The sequence below is a fragment of the Rhinolophus hipposideros genome, assembly GCF_964194185.1.
Source record: "Rhinolophus hipposideros genome assembly, chromosome: 5".
In the NCBI taxonomy this organism is placed as follows: Eukaryota; Metazoa; Chordata; class Mammalia; order Chiroptera; family Rhinolophidae; genus Rhinolophus; species Rhinolophus hipposideros.
In genome coordinates, this window is record NC_138051.1 from 91583788 (window position 1) to 91600591 (window position 16804).

The 16804-nt window shown below is 48.9% G+C and overlaps 1 protein-coding gene across 3 annotated transcripts in view; it reads left to right on the top strand.

Annotated features, from left to right (window-relative positions):
* The window catches only part of DGLUCY (D-glutamate cyclase), a 61365-nt gene that overhangs the window by 12212 nt on the left and 32349 nt on the right, over positions 1–16804 (top strand). For 2 of the 3 annotated variants that reach the window (XM_081047362.1, XM_081047361.1), the window contains 3 exons: positions 8821–8953; positions 12878–13031; positions 15057–15249. In XM_081047362.1, coding sequence (XP_080903488.1) covers positions 8851–8953; positions 12878–13031; positions 15057–15249 — 450 coding nt within the window. In that variant the 5' untranslated portion in view covers positions 8821–8850. The remainder of the gene's footprint in view (positions 1–8820; positions 8954–12877; positions 13032–15056; positions 15250–16804) is intronic. The other variant, XM_081047363.1, reaches the window with a different exon arrangement.

Here is a 16804-nt window from a genome sequence, read left to right on the forward strand (position 1 = left end):
CCATCCCCACCATGTATCTCCAGAACATTTTACCACCCCAAACTTAAAATCTGTCCCCTTTAAACACTAACTCCCCATTCCTCTCCTGTCCCCAGCCCTTGGCAACCACTATTCTACTCTCTGTGTCTATGAATTTGACTATTCCAGGTATCTCATATAAGTGACATTACACTGTATTTGTCCTTTCGCAACTGGCTTATTTCACTTTGGATTTTGTCCTCAGGATTCATCCATGTTATAGTCTGTGTCAGAATTTCCTTCCTTTTGAAGGCTAAATAAGATTTCACTGTATGTATATATCAGAGTTTGTTTAACTACTATTTAATTTTTCTATAGTTTATTCCTTGTCATTTTAAAATTTTGAAACAATCACAAAGGGCAATAACAAAAAAACCCTCTGTTTTTCATGAACTCTCTGAGAATAAGTAGCCCTGATGCCCCATTACTTTCCTGTGTTTCCTACACGCAAGGACATTTCCCTACTGGCACACAACACAATCATCAAAACCAAGAAACTAACAGATTCATTACTACCATCAAATCCTCAGACGCCACTCAAGTTTTACCAATTATCACAATCGTGCCTTTCATCCCAAAAGGATCCAGTCCAGAGTTACTCTTGCATTTAGTTATGTCTGTTTAGTCTCCTTCTGTCTGGAAAAACAACTCCTCAGGCTTTCCTTGGTGTTCATGACCTTGACACTTTGGAAGATCACGGATGCTGTAAAATGTCCCTCAGTTAAAGTTTGTCTCGTGTTTCCTCGTGATCTGGTTCAGGTTAACAGTGATATTGCATTCTTCTCCTTGCCCCCAACTGAGGGGCTCACCATTTAGTTTGTCCCTGTGCTAAAGACGGTCCCTTTGATCACGTGACTAAGGGGATCACGTGACTTGGGTTTCTCTAAGAAAGTCTTTTCCTCTTTGTAACTAACAGTCTTTTTAGGGGGAGTTACTTTAAAACTATGTAAATACCCCATTCCTCGTTAACTTCATTATTTTTATATTCACACAGGCTTATGCATTCCTACATTAGTAAGTTATACTCCATTCCCTTCATTATTTATTTGGAAGCACCCATCATCCCCAATTTAACCAGTGAGAGCCCCTTTGATCTGTGTCCTTTCTATGTGGCCCTATCATACTGTGAGCACATCCTCACCTTCTGGCATGACAAGATGCCCCAGGCTCATTCTTCTGACTCCTTGCCCCAGTTGTGGAGTCAACCATTTCTCGGAATCTTGATTTATTTTCTTGGAAAATGGTATTTGGAATCCATTCCAAATGGATTCCTATAGAAATGTTGGCAATAGATGTGCCCCTTCCTATAGAAATGTTGCTTCTCCCAGGCAGAGCTAAGGACTATAAATTTACACACACACACACACACACACACACACGCACACACACAGACTCACACACACTGCTTACCCTCTGATACCACATGCCAGGCTGCCGTGCCCCAAGCCTCTGAAGAGTCCCTCCTTACCCTGATCAGGCTGTGACATCACAGGACAGACATCCTCCCTGAGGATGTCCTCTCCTCACCTGGGTGCTGACCTGCTTTGGGCCACCATGAACTCCTACCTCGCTCTGCTCCACCCTCCTGACAGTTGGGCTGAGTCGTTTAGGAAGGGGAAGGAGAAGGGACCACCACTGGCTTTGGTTGAAAAAACTTCTTTGGTTAACAATCCTTTGCCTATTGGGAGCACTTGTATCTCACCTATTAAATAAATACTAATCAATAATGCTAAGGAATATGCAATTCTGCCAGCATTTCCCCAACTTTTTGCCTCCTTTATTTTAATGAAAACATTTTTATGAAGTATTTATAGAGTTAGGATGCCTTCTTCCTTACAGCAACATCTATTTTGCAAATTTGCAGTTGTATTTAGGCTGCCACCAGCAAGTGTCTTGGCAAACATTGAGCAACTCCCACCACAAAAATTAACCAGTGGAGACAAGGTCTGTACACCTACTTATTCTGTTCTTCCATTATCAAGTGTAGGACTCTGCGGAAATGATCCAGGAGACATCTACAGAAACCAGAAATGGACTTTCATAATACCGTGAATTGCTTGTGCTTGTGATAATGTGGTTTTCTTGGTTCTTGACTATAAGTATCAAGGAAATGGGCTGTGTCTTCTATTATTTTTTGGATGCCTCCAGGTCATTTCCTGCATACGTACAAGGTGCTCCCGTGCCTGTTGGCCCACGAGCTGTGATGGCTTCACAGTGTTTTTGGCATGAGGGAACAGCGTGAGAGAAAGCCTGGAACCTTGTGTGTGTGTGTGTGGAGGAGAGGGCAGGCCCCTTCTGCAGAAATGGAGGAGCCTAACTTCTTGGAGTCAGCTAGGGAGGGAGAGGCCTTAGGGCAGGAGAGCCTGGGATGTCCAGAAAGGACGCTGGGAAGGGCGTGTGTGTGTGTGTGTGTGTGTGTGTGTGTGTGTGTGTGTGTGAGATGGAAGAGGACAGGCATGAGAATAGCAGAAAGTGAGTGTTCCAGAGGCAGAAATGAGGGTGGGATGGGAGTTGTTCCGTACTGTGGCGGCCACTGAGTAGATGCGTTGGGCCCAAGTGGAGAATCTGTGTGAGAGAAACAGAGAGAGTAGAAGCGAGATGACTACTGTGTGTGGAGGATGGGCACACACAGGGAAGGGAGAAACGGGGGCCTAGAACGCCTCCCTGAGGAGTTTAGAGTCTGTGAGAAGAGGAGGTAGATTGGAAGAGAGGTTCATTTAGTAGTGCTATTAGAGTATAGCTCGAGGCAACACTGGTCCTTGGGTTTTGAAACAGCAGAAGAGGCTAAGGGTTGACTTTGGTCAAGTGATGCTTTTGCGGGTGTCCCTTGCTTTGCCCAAATAAGTGAGATTACACTGTATTTGTCCACACTTCCATGTGTGAGGCACTGTTATAGGTGCTAGAGATACAGCAAGGAATAAAACAGATCGAAAGTCCTGCCCTGGTGGAACTGAAGGGAAATGGAAAACCTGTGTGTGTGTGTGTGTGTGTGTGTGTGTGTGTGTGTGTGTGTGTGTTGTGTGTCCGCCACCTCTAAGTGTGCTGAGCACTGGTTGGTCCAGCAGGGCACACGAAGGGTTAAGGCAGCCTATCTCCTGCAAGGTTCTTTCCTGGGAGGGACACGTTCCAAATGCTCATCTTTCTGGCCTGGCCCTCCCCTCTCACCTGCCAGCTTTCTCACTCTGCCTGCCCTGCCATCCATCCCCAGAGCCATCTTCGTATAACGTTAAGTCTTACCAAGTCACTCCACCGCTGAAAACCATTGTGATTTCCCATGGCTCTGGGGCTAAACCCAAATTCAAGAGCTGGCCCTGCTAACCCTCCCAGCCCTGCTCCCCACCTCCGCCCTCGAGTCACAGCCCTTCCCTCCACCCAGGAAGCTATTCTAGTTCCCACCGTTGTGTGCCTCCTGCCTTCTCATGCTGTCCCCTGGCCTGGAGTGCTCTCCCTCCCCACCCATCTGCTAGTCTGCCCGCTCCTCTTCCTTTTAGACTCAGCGCCCTTTCCTCCTCCACATCCAGTCCCTGGGGCCCCCAAGGGCTCAGCTCACGATGTTACAGTTACCTGTTTACTTTCCTGCCACGGGGAGACAGACACAATGGTAATTCTATGGTTAATGTCTGTCCCTAGGGAGGTGAACCCCTGTGAGCGTGGGCTGTGGCTGTCTTCTCCCCACAGTGGCCACTGCTTCCATGGTATAACTGTAGACCTCGCCGGGGATTATTCTGAGAACCTCACATGTGTTAGCTAATTTCATCTTACCACAACTCAGTGAGGTGCAGACCGCTGCTAGTCCTTGTTTACAGATGAGGAAATACGCCCAGAGAGGTTAAGTGCAGAGGCTGGTTCAGAATCCAGACTTTCTACCCCTGAATCTGTGCTCTGTGCCACGATGCCTGCTGAATGAATTCACGGAGGCTGGATTGTGCCCGAACACAGTTAATTTTGGGGCTGGTGGGAACGTAGTCAGAGGGAGCTTGGGACTGGGCCCCAAGCACTGCCCAAGCCCCCGCCCCACTCCTGTTCAGAGTACACATGAGGCCACCTTTCTCTGTGCCCCCAGCACCCAGAAATTTGTGCAGAGGGGAAGGGGTGACAGTGGAGTTAGCTCAGGGGTCAGAAAGGGAGAAGTGCTTTGGCATGAGGGACCAGCGTGAGAGAAAGCCTGGAGGAGACGGCAGGCCGCTTCTGCAGCTGCCTGGAGACGGCCAGGGAAGGAGAGGCTTTGCGGCAGAGACCAGGAGAGCCTGTGGATGGCCAGAAAAGGAGCTGGGAGAGGGTGTGTATGAATGCGTGTGATGGGAGGGGACATGAGAAAGTGTGTCCTAGAGGCAGAAATGGGGGCAGGATGGACGTTGATCCTCTGTCTGGAGGCCAGTGCGTAGAGCTGGGCCCAAGTGGAAAATCTGTGTGGGAGGAACGGAAAGAAAATGAGATGGCTACTACGTGTGGAGGTTGAGGCTAGGGGAAGGGAGAAATGGGGGCCTAGCGTACCTCCCTGAGGAGATTACAGTCTGTGAGAAGAGGAGGTAGATTAGAAGAGAGGTGCATTTAGTGCCATTAGAGTATAGCTCAAAGCAACACTGGTCTTTGGGTTTTGAAACTGCAAAAGAGGCTAGGGTTTGACTTTGGTCAAGTCAAAGCAATATGTTGCAGAGGACTTTTAATGTCTAAGAACCATTTTTATGAGTCGGCTAACATTTTCATGACAATGATGACCCTTTGATACCTTCCCGCTTCCCTCTTCAGCTTCTTTGGGAACCATCTTTTTGTTTGTTTATCCTGGGCCCCTGTCCACTGGAGAATGACTTTTCAGATACTGGAAACCAGGTGCACTTTGCTTCCTCCGTTTGCCCGGGGCCGGGTGTGTGTCAGGTAGACAATCTTAAAAGGCGTCTGACTTCCCTGCTCTCCCAGGTCCCTCAGGTTTATGGCTCTGGGGTCTTCTGAACGCCGAGGCACCCAGCCCAGTGGATGTTGCCTGAGCTCTGGGCTCAGCTTCCTTCTCTGCAAACTGGTGGTAGAAGTGGCCCAGCTCACGGGTTGTCGTGGGGACGAGCCGCCATCTGCATGGTGGGTACCTCGCAGGCCTTCAGGGAGCGATAGCTGCCTTATCATCCTGGTGGCTCATTCCATTTAAACTGGGAACAAGTTCTGTTCTACTCAACTCTGTGCACTTACTCAGCAGACCTCACATGGTTGGGACTGAATAAATATTTCCTGAATGAAGGAGAACAACTTGTGAGCAACCCACATCCTCAGAACTGGAAGGGATGACATTGTATTGTAGTGTTTTATTTCTTTACACTGGACCCGATTATACTTTCCTTACATATTTGTAATTAAATTCTATTTTTTAAAAATATGTAATACATACAAGTTGTCCTATTCAAAGTTGCAGAAGGGATAAAGAACAGCAAGTCCTTTTTCCAGCGGGGCCACCCCATGGCACTCCTCCAGAGGGCGCAGTCACATAAAATAATGGCGTGGCAGCCACCACTCCTGCTCAGGTCCCTGTCCACCCAATCTCCCCCTCTGCAGGCACCACTGCTGCCAAGCTCTCCATCCTTTCAGACATGATCCATGCGGATTTGAATGGCTCGTGGGGGTGTTACTCAACATAGAATTCTCCGCCTTGCCTTATTTATTGTACATCTTTGGGACATTGTTTCATATGAGTTGTATAGAAAGTTGCTTCTTTCTTTTTAATTACAGTTACGTAGTATCTCATTATATCATATGGATGTCCCATAGTTTAGTTGTTCCTCTATTTAACCAGTATTTAATTAGCCTCTGTTAGGTTGTTTCTAAATGGTTTCATTACAAACAGTTCAGCCATGTGCTGGCGTCATTTAGCCCACTGTTTGAGCACATCTGTGCGATACATTCCTAGAATTGGATTGCTTGGAATGACTTTCTAATGGTGGAATTTCAGTCATCAGTGATAGGCATAGAGGAGAAATTTTGATACTGAGGTTTGGGATGTGTCAGATCCAGCTAAGGAATTGATTGTTTGTGTATCCCTTCTCCGGTATAGGCAATGCTAGGGAATGATATTGTGTTATTATCTAAAGAGAAAAGGAAGAACTCACAGGAGAAAGGGGGCTTCTTGAAGTCCAACCAAGGCTTACTGATGAGATCCCTTCTTATCTCACATCTAAAGGAAAACCTCGCTGGGCAATGAGAACCTGAACCACTCAAGGCATCTCAGCAGTGAGTTCACTGGAGATCCTGGAGGAAAGCCAGAGAAGTTCAGAGTTTAGTCCCCAAAGAAACATATGAGCTAAAGAGACTCTGGCCCCAGAATCACCTTGGGGCAAAGGAGAAGGTCCCCACTATTCCTACTGAGGACATCATTCCTATTAACACCACAGGATGGATGGATGGATGGGCAAACACAGATAGGTAAATGCTGATCAGACAGGCACGAACTCAGACTTACTTTCGGATTTGGGCTCTACCTCATACTAGGTCACTTCTTTGACCTCCCTGAACCCCAGCTTCCTTGTCTATAACGGGATTAACAATGTCTTGTTTGTGGGGTGGTAGTGAGGAACCAATGGTTGTGCACTCCCACCCTATGTGGGGACCCTCTGTGGGCCAGGTACTCTGCTAGGCCACAGGGTGCAAGGCCTAGCAGAGTACCTGGCCCACAGAGGGTCCCCACATAGTGTGGGAGTTGCTGTTATTCAGTGAACGACTGGGCATTCTCGGGTCGGTATATTGAGGGCATTTCTTTGGCAGGAGCCAATGAGCATGTACTTGGTGCTCTGTTTGACCATTTGACCGTTGCCTTCCGGGAGACTCTGTGAGGTAGGGGTCTCAGCATTCTCTCCCTCCCAGCATGCACGTGGGTGACATTCAAGCGCCTGGCACGCTCCCAGCATGCATTGCACAGCGCAGGATTTCTAGCTAACCTCATTTGTCTCCAGGCCAGAAAAGCAACATTATTACAGGAACGACCTAGATCCACTTGAATTTATATTAAAAATAATAAGTAAATAAAAGAAAAGCAATCATCCTCAGATTTTGGTCTTCTGGCTACAATTATCTATATAACAGCACCCAGCATGTTCCTGCCACCCTGTCAAGTAATAAGGGGGGGTGAAGGCTAGCAAGTACCTGTAGGGTCTCTTATTTCATTGGGTTTGGGGTGAACTTCATTCTTTCCTCCAGCTATGAAGTGAGAACAATTATCAGAGGGGTCTGGTGCCTGGCCCCACACGGTTATGGAGTAGTTCTGTCTTTGACCTTCGCGGAGGGCCTGGCTGAGGTGTTAAGCCCTCCGCGGTGACCATGGGGAACCACAGACATCCAGGACCTTAGCCGGTGCCTCGGCTACTGGCCAAGAGGCCAGGTCTGCCAGGCCCAGGCGGGCTCTCTTGTCCAGCAGGCAAGCATGGGCTTGACTTGCCAAAGCAGCTGCTTTAAGCCTCAGCACCTTGGAGTATGGAACCCATCCTCACCTGACCTTCCCAGCATGCTCTGCCCCAGCTGGCCAGGACCAACTGTTCTCTCCTCTGTGTCCTCATAGCACTTTGCTCCTGCAGCTATTAAAGCACTCCCTGTCAGTTTTAAATACATCTCTACCCCGCCCAGGGCAATTGTTGTAAATTTGTTGTTGTTGTTAGAGATTTTATACCATCTCAACTTCTTCATTAAAATGGCCACAGGGTTTACATAGTTTTGTGTCTCTGAGATTAGAGCTGAAACATACATGGGTGGTTTAGAATCCCATTGGGTTCCTCTCTTTAAATAGAAAGAGTCGTAGAAAATCAGGCTTGTCCAGAGCCTTCATTATGAACACTGCCTTTGACTTGTACTTTCGTCCATTCTACCATGAGCCAGTCATTCAACAAACACTTACTGAACTCCCACTTTTGTACCGAGTCCTATGCTAGGCTCTGGGTGTATTTAGATGAAGAAGGCGTGAGTTGTGCCTTGAAGGCCAACACAATGCGACCTAGATTTTGCTAACAAATGGAAACCTCTCTTGCTATAGAATAAGAAGTCAGCTTATAGGATTCTTTCCTGAATGTAATTTCCTGGAGCTTTGAGACCATCTCTATATTTCAAAAGCTGCAATATTTATTCACTCCCCCAAACTCTGTGTAAGGCACTGTGCCTACCTGGAGTAGTGGCAGGGAGGGGATATAAAGAAGAAAACAGAAAATCTCTTCCTTCTAGGGTCTAAATCTAAATAACCGAAGTCACATATGGACAGAAAATTCAGCCTGCTATTTCATTTGTGATCGCACATGGCATTCATTCATTCATTTATTCATTCATTCATTCGGTTGTAAGTAGTTTTGGTGTGTGCTGTGTGCTTAGACAGCAGTAGGCACTCTGGGGTGTGTGGAAGAGGCCTAAGGTCCGGCCTGCCCTCTGGGTGCCTCAGGGTCTCCCCGGAAGAGAGAAACGGGTTCAGAGTCAAGTAGAACATCAGGTCAACAGCACTCCAGGCCAAAATCAGTAGCTCATTGAATGCTGTGGGGGTCCAGGAGACCCAGCATGAGCCCATGAGAGCCAGCTGGCTGTCACAGAAGTGGACGATTTTGAACCAGTTCTGAGGAATGGAAGGGAGGGAGCACATTCCAGGGCAGGGCAAGGGCATAAACAAAGATCTTGAAGTGTTAGAAGTTTCTCGTTAGAGACTGAGACACAAAAGGGGCAGGGGAGAACTTTCTCCAACCAACATCCATCCCAGGTAAGGGCCAGAGCAACCCAGAACTGGGTGGAAGGTGGTAACTGATGCTGAATCTGCCACCTTTCTCATTTGTTCCCCTGCGTCCCCTCATCCAGATTCTCTGTGGCCCATTAAAGGATCATGTGATGACCTTCATACAGTACCTGAAGTCCTGCCCTCCTTCTGCTGTAAGGAGTTTGATTCTACAAAAGAAACCAAACATCAGAAACATGTCCAGCACAGCTGGAGGTGAGTGGTGCTAGATGTTTAAAAAAAAAAAAAAAATCCCTGGAAATACCAGTGTCGTAGGACCCAGGAATCTGAGGCGTCCAGCTTCTGCGTGGGAAACAGAGAGTAAGAGCAGAACAACAGTAGCTCTGATCACTATTTAGCATCCCAGAAGGAACCGGCACGTGGGCAAGACTCACGTGTAAAATCCTTACCTCTCAGGTGAGTCCAGCTCTGGTTGGTCCCCACAGTTCTGTAGGGAGAACCGCCAATGGCCTCAGATGATAAAAGGGTTTTCCCTCCTGGAAGGAGGGTTTGCCCCCCAGATTATGCTGTAGTTTAATCTGGTTCTGATTCAGACCAAGTCTCCCTTCCTTGGTCTGATCTCTGGGTGGCAACTATCTCCCCACTGTCTCCCAGGAGTGACACCCAAGGTTCTCAAAGGTCCTGCAAGAGAAAACGGATATCAAAATTGTCACTGACCTGAGTCCCAGCAAAATTTCATGATAAGAAAGACCTTTCAGGTTACAGTGGAAAACCAGCAGCATGGTTTGAGGTACTAGGGTGATTTGCATTGTTGAGTGACAGGTCTAGCCTCTGTTGCTTTTTGTGGGCCAACAGAGTTATCTGTTGTTGCATGGCAAAGCACCCCACGTTTAGTGAGTGAAACAGTAATTCCCATAATTCTGCAATGAGACTGGGCTTAACTGGGTGGTTCTTCTGCTCCACGTGGTGTCTGCTGGGGCTAGACCTCCAAGATGGCTTCCTCCTCACATATCTGCAGGGTTCACTGGGCTGGCTGGAACAGCCAGAACTCCAGGAGAGAGTATGCCAGAGGACAAGCCCTAATGCATAAGCACATATTAAGCCTCTGCTTGCATCATACCTCCAAATGTCCCATTGGCCAAAGCAAGTCACGTGGCCCAGGTCAGAAGCAATGGGGAAGGGGCTATTCAGTGGTGAAAGATGCTTTATAGAGAGCCACAAGACAATGCCTACCACTTCCCATCCTCCACATGATGTTCCAACAAACACCAGCTCAACTCCTCGTCAGTCCCTGAAGGCTAGGGTCTTGGGGAACCAAGAGACAGCCTGGGTGTGAGCCCCAACTTGGCTGCTTAGACTGTGTGACCTCTCTAAGCCTCATTTGTAAAATAACAACAGCAATGGAATCTTCTCCACGCACTGTCGGCCTGTTGGGCGGAGTAACTGAGCTAACACAGGTCAGGTGCTCAATCCGCATTAGTGACTGTCACAAAAAAACAGCTCGTTCTACAGACCAACTGAACACTCCAGCGTGGGTTGATGTCTTCTGGGGCTTCAAATCAGATTAGGAGCATTAAAGGACGTTTCCCCCCTCTTGTCATTCAGTGTAAAAAGCAAAAGCAAAAACGGAAACCATTGCTTTTCAGGTAAGAGGAGTCAGAGGACTCACTTCATTTCCGGGCACACAGAGAAAGCGTTGTGACCTTAGATGGAGCCCGAGAGACCCAGGGAACGCACATCTCACAGGAGACCATAAAGAACCCTCCCCTCCTGCATCCACCACCCTCTCCAAAAGCCCTCTATTCTGTGTCCTGTTGCTAATGGGGACTTCTTATGACCAGAAATGGAGATGAACAAAACCAAAACGCAGTGCCTCTGAAGTTCATTTCATTAAAAGGGAAACAAAGAAGCTTTGTGCACATAATACCTCCCTGATTTACAGTACTGAAAATTCCAATTTGCTCTCACAACAGGCTTTGGAAGTAAAAGGGGGTCGCTAGGGAACCCGAGGCCTCTGGGCTGGCCGAATTCCCTGCCACCTCACTCCAGATTATTTCTGAAGGCACGCTGGACTTGCTTGAGACGTGCAGTCAGCTTCCTTGGGTTTTCGGCCGCTGGCAGCGTCCAGTCTGTCTTCACTTTGGAAGTCTGTTTGCAGCATTGGCAGCGACTGAGGGTTGGAGACGATGAGCTCTAGGCAATTAGAGCAGGAGCCAGTCCTAGACTCTTCCCTGCCAACAGGGGCATCTGCTTCACTCCAGCACCCCCAAGAAAAAGGGGCCGGCGGTAATGGTGGACCTATCCTAGGGGGGCCCAGTGCCCGGTGGTGACGTCAGGGGACTCATGGGCCACCTGTCTCAGGTTTCAAGCCTGGCTGTGCCACACACCAGCTGTGTAACCCTGGGCAAGCCCTGTCATCTCTCTGAGCCTTATTCTCCTCATGTGTAAAATACAGATGATTATGTATATAAATTATTTAGCATAGAGAGCCTGGCACATACTAAGCACTCAGGAAATAGTAGCTGACAATATTATTGTAGAAATGAGCAAATCTGGCATTTAGGAAAATTATCCCCAAGGTTTTTTCTCCAAAAAGAGCATAATTATGTTTTTCTTTGGGATGGTCTTTTTAAAGGAAACAATCTTTCTTTTGTTTGTTTGTTTTGGAAACATAACTTTTCTTGTTTGTTTTTTTTTCCAGTCAACAGAAGGATTCCTATTTATTGCATACATTTTAGAATAGTAAGAAAAACACAAAGAAAAAAAAATTAAAATCACCCACAGTCTCGTCACCTGGAGCTCACCATGATTAACAAGTGGATATATTTCCTTCTAGTTCTATCTCTCTCTCTCATCGATTTTATACAAAGGGGAATATGCTGACCTATTTTGTTACCTAGTGTTGTTCCTTTAATGATACACCCCAAACACATCTTTTAATGTCATTAAGTATTCTTCTGTATCATAATTTTAAATGTATAAACAAGATTCCGTTGAATGACTGTAAGTCCAGCCCCTACTTCCTGAACACCTGTGTGTTAGGTAATTGATACACAGGAATGGAGTTCTCTTTGAGGTCAGTAGATTACCACATTTTACCCGTGGGAGAACCCAGCCCAGGGTCACACCGCTGATCGGAGGCAGAATCAGGATACACACCCGGGTTTGCTTGCCTCCAAAGCTTCCCCCTCCAGAGGAAGGGTGGTTGTCCCTCCCAAACAGCCCCGAGAAGGTCATGGTGTGCAAGTAGGGCTCTTCCTCTATGGCTCCATGAAAGCCATCTCTTTGGAGGGAGAGTCAAGGATTCTGTGAGCCTGCTCGGTCGAGAATCAACCTGCCCAGACAAAGGACATGAACAGTCTCTTTTCCAGAAAGGATACCCAAATGGCCAATAAATATGTGAAAGGCACTCACTCACATTCGTCATCAGGGTGATGCAAATTGAAACCACAATGCCACGCCAGCTGCCAGGATGGCTGGAATGAGAGAGGCGGGCAACACCAAGTACGGGAGAGGAGATGGAGCAACCAAAGACTCGCACACCTCCAGTGGGAGTGTAAATGGGTATAATCACTCTGGAAACTGGTTAGCAGTGTCTACCAAAGCTGAACCTGTATACACCCTACCACCTTAGGTGTATGCCAAACAGAAGTGCACACATGCGTACCCCAAGGTGCACGAAAAGGCTCGTGGCAGCACCATTTGTAATGAGCCCACACTGGAAACCATTCAAAGGCCCATCTGCAATGGTTTGGGTGAATACCTCGTGGTGAGAATCAGCTGTCTGTTGTGAAACAACAGTATGGATGGTTCTCCCAAATAGAGTGTGGAGTGAGAAAGGCTAGACTCGAGACCACACTGTATGATTCCCCTAGACGAAGAACAGGCAAACGTCGTCTGTGGTGTGAGGAGTCAGGGTAGTGGCTACCCTGGGGGTGAGAAGGGGGCAGAGCTCATGACTGGAAGGGGCGTAGGGGGTTTCTGGAGTGCCAATAAGTCTGTTTCTCCACCTGGATGCTGGTTACCTAGGAATGTTCATTTCCTGAAAATTCATCCAGCTGTCCACTTACGTGCATTTTCCTGGGTGTATGTTATGCTGCAATAAACAATTAAACTAAGAAGGCTCTACCAAGAGGCAGGCACTGACTATGCATGTGCTCCTTCTCTCCCCAAACCTAGGGCTCCAACCTGCCAGCGTGGTGGTCCTGCACAGGTCCCTCGCCCCGGCCTTTGAAAAGTTCTGCCAGGCCAACAGTGGCCCTCTGCCCCTGCTGGGCCGAAGCGAGCCAGGCAAGTGGACATTGCCCACCCTGGGCACTGCCCCAGACACCAGGTAAAACGTGTGGGTCACCGGGTTAAAGCTTGGGAGTGGCCACATGCTGCAGCCAGGGTCTCTGTCTCGAGGGACCTCTTTGCCTTGGAACCACACAGTGCCTGGCATGGAGCTTCACTCGTGACTGTTGCTAAAGAAGGAGCTGCCTTCCCCTCCCCCTTTTCCTACTCCTACCTCTGTCCTCTGCCCCTGCCCCTGCCCTGGGTAAAATCTTTGGGATCACCAAGAAAATCCAGCCCTGGAGAAATCCCACTAACAATGCCATCCACCCATGTCATCACCAAAGCCAGAAACCTGTCTGCACAGGATGAAGAAGAAAATACAAACACTTACATCGCCAAAACCCAGAGGTAGCCATTGTTAATATTGTGATGTATATTCTCCCAGACTTTTAAAATACAACATATCCAATAAATGGCCCAGCCGATTCTGCTTCAGGGAGCCCACGTCTCCCACCATCCTAGCTCAGGGGCCCATCTTCTCACTCGTAAACTCTTAGGACGGAACTGGCCTCCTCACCCCACTCTCACCCTCTCCTCCTCCCATACCACCCCCACCTCTACTCTCCCTGCTGAACTCTGCATCTGATCATGTGACTTTCCCATTTAAAGTTCTTCAGTGCCCTTCTGTGGCTCAACACCTGTAGTGACCTGGCCCGGCCCAGGGTCTGCCCCAATCCCTGACACTCCAATCATCCCCATCCCTCTCCCCAGAGAGAAAGCTCCCCAGAAATATTCTGCTGTTATCATTTTGTGGCCTCCAGGAGTGGGAGGGCCCTTCAGAGACCCCCCTCCGGGGCTTAGGGGGGCCCCTTTACATTTTTCCCTCGCACCTCCCCCTCTGCCAGCCCAGGGACTCATAGAGCAGATGGCTCAGTGGGCCACCGTGCTTGATGTCACCACACTTCTGCTCCCTCGGACGAGAGGTGCTTTCCCTGTTGTCCAACTGATGAACTCCTATTCATCCTTCAGATCCTGACTCTAGCACCTCCCACATTGTGGAAAAGAATGGATTTCCCCTTTCCCTGTGTCACTTCTCTACCTAGACCATTACCACTCACTGCTCTGTTTGGCAAGTGTCCAATTTCAATGGAGTCCCCTGCCAATCTAGGGTTTCAAGCTTCTTAAGGGCTAGGCCAGTGTCCTCTCCATCATTATACCACGTCACCTGGCCTATGCCTGGCCTGGGGAGTGGCTCCGCAACATGGCCTTGGGGTGAATAAAGATCAGGTTTGTAACCAGTCTTTCAACCACAGAAGAGTCACTGTAAGGACAGAGAGGGACCTCCTCACTGCTAGCATGGAGACCTTCCTTGACATATGTGCCCTCTGTTCCTTTGTTCTGAGGGTCCTATCTTGATGGCTCAGGGGACACCATTGTTTTTCTTCTTTTTTTTTTTTTTAAGATTTTTTTATTGGGGAAGAGGAACAGGACTTTATTGGGGCAAGTGTGTACTTTCAGGATTTTTTCCAAGTCAAATAACAGTTTGTCCTTTAAATCGTAGTTGTGGAAAGCACAGCTCAGCTCCAAGTCCAGTTGCCCTTGTTAGTTGCAGGGGAGTCGAGGAGTTGAACCGGCAACCTTGTGGTTGAGAGGACAAGCTCCAACCAACTGAGCCATCCGGGAGCTCAGTGGCAGCTCAGCTCAAGGTGTCATGGTCCATCTTAGTTGCAGGGGGCGCAGCCCACCATCCCTTGCGGGAGCACGGAGCTCCAACTGCCTGAACCACTGGGCCGGCCCCTTGTTTTACTTTTTGCTGGTTTGACTGGTCTTGGGTTGAGGTTACAGGAACTATAATAGGGTGGAGGCAGAACTATATTATATATATATGCTGATTTAATGGTTTTCAACCTGGCAAGATTTGAAGGACGCCAGCAAGGTCCTCTATCCAAAACTACATTCTAGTGCCTGAAATTTTAGCCCCAGATGTCCCCTTCTCTCTCTCTGGTCCTTTTAAAAAATGCATTGTCAGGGGTCATTTTGAGTCTGGGGGGAAGGGTCTGTGAACTTTCCCTTGTGTCCCCAGGATGGGATGTCCCCAGTTCCAGAAGTATGAATTTGGTGCCTGCACGGGTAGCTTGGCCTCGCTGGAGGAGTACTCGGAACAGCTGAAGGACATGGTGACCTTCTTCCTGGGCTGCAGCTTCTCCCTGGAGGGGGCCTTGGAGAAGGTGGGGCTCCCCAGGAGAGACCCAGCAGGCCACGTGGGTGCCTACAAGGTAGGAACGCAATCCACAGGGCAGAGTGACTTGAAAATGTGGGTGGCCCTGTATTTTCCTGTGGTGGGGAGAACATTGGCACAAGAGGTTGGAGACCTAAGCTCTCGCCCCAGCTCAGCCACTTTTCTAGTTGTGCCACCCAGGACAAGCACTTAAGCTCACTGAGCTTGTTTCCTCATCTGGAAAATGGGACCACCAGCCTCTCTCCTCCCCATCTCTGGGATGTCTGTGAGCACTCAGTGCGGCCTCAAGTCTGTGAATCAAATCACAGTGTTTTAGACAAATCACTGTGACTGTATAAACAAAACCTGTCTGGAGTCTGTCTGTCTCCTTTAACTTAGGGCATCTCAGTGAGGTTTTTGAAAATCCTGCCTGGCTCAAACTTCCTGGCATCTGTGAGAATGTGCCTCATTGTGTAAATGCCCAGGGATTTGTGCCAGAGCTTCAGCCAGGCCCTTAGCTCTGGGTTGTGTCTCTGTCAGGAAAGCTGGGTCATCTTCTTGGCCAGAGGTGGCCACTGGCGGTCACCAACACAGTGTGGTCTCCGCTCCTGGGACGTGCCCACTGGTAGGGGCTGCATCCCTGTTGTGTCTCTGAGGTTTTAGTCCAGCCACTGCTTGTCATGGGGAAAGAACTGGATTCCTCACTCCACTGACTCCTTCAGGGACACTTGTGTGAAGGCCGAGAAGGTGGCCTGCTGGACCGTTGGTCAGCCAGCATCAGCAGCCCGCGCCAGGCTTCTTTATGGAGGACTCAGATTGCAGATTTCGTCTTGGGCTCGGGGACTTGATTAAAGCTTGCTGGTCTGGGCTCCTGCCAGACAGGCCTGAGATACCTCTGACGAGAAACAAAGCTGCCCACAGTCTATGCTGCTTTTGATGTGGAAAATATGGGCCCGAGTGGTTTTCTTGAAGGTAGGGAAGCGTGGGGGCAGAACCGCAGCTGCTGGCAGGGGCCCAGGGCAGGGTCTGGCCCCAGAACACACCTTCATTTATAGCAGGTAGGAGCTGGGAGGGCCTCACGGCCCACATGCAACCTTACATTTTAGATGAGGAAACCGCGGCCAAGGGAGCAAAAAGGATTTGCCCAAGTCCCAAAGCCAGACTGGAACCCAGGACCCCTGGCTCCCTTCTGTAAAATGTCAATAGAGGTGTGACAATTAAAAGCTGCTTTGCATAAAGGTGCTCATCACTACCCATAGTGTTAGGAGAGCCATGGTTTTTCCATGATTCTTCACTGTCCCAATGGTCACCAAATAGCTTTCAGTTTAATATTGACGCCTCTGCCCATTGACTCCTGGAAGAAACGGCGAGGAAGCCATCTTGGATTCAGTTGGCAGCCCTGAGGGGAAGAAGCGCACCCCAAGAAGGAGGCGCCTCGGTCTCGGGGAGCGCTGCCTGCCCCCCGGGGGTGTCCCTGGCACGCGCCCCCTCCCAAGTGCTGTTACTCAGATGCCAAACTGGCAGGCACACCAAGGTTTCCTCCTGCTGCTGCCAGAGTGCTGACAGCAAGCCCTTCAGGCGGCCGCCAAGACCGTCCCAGCAGATTATCATCC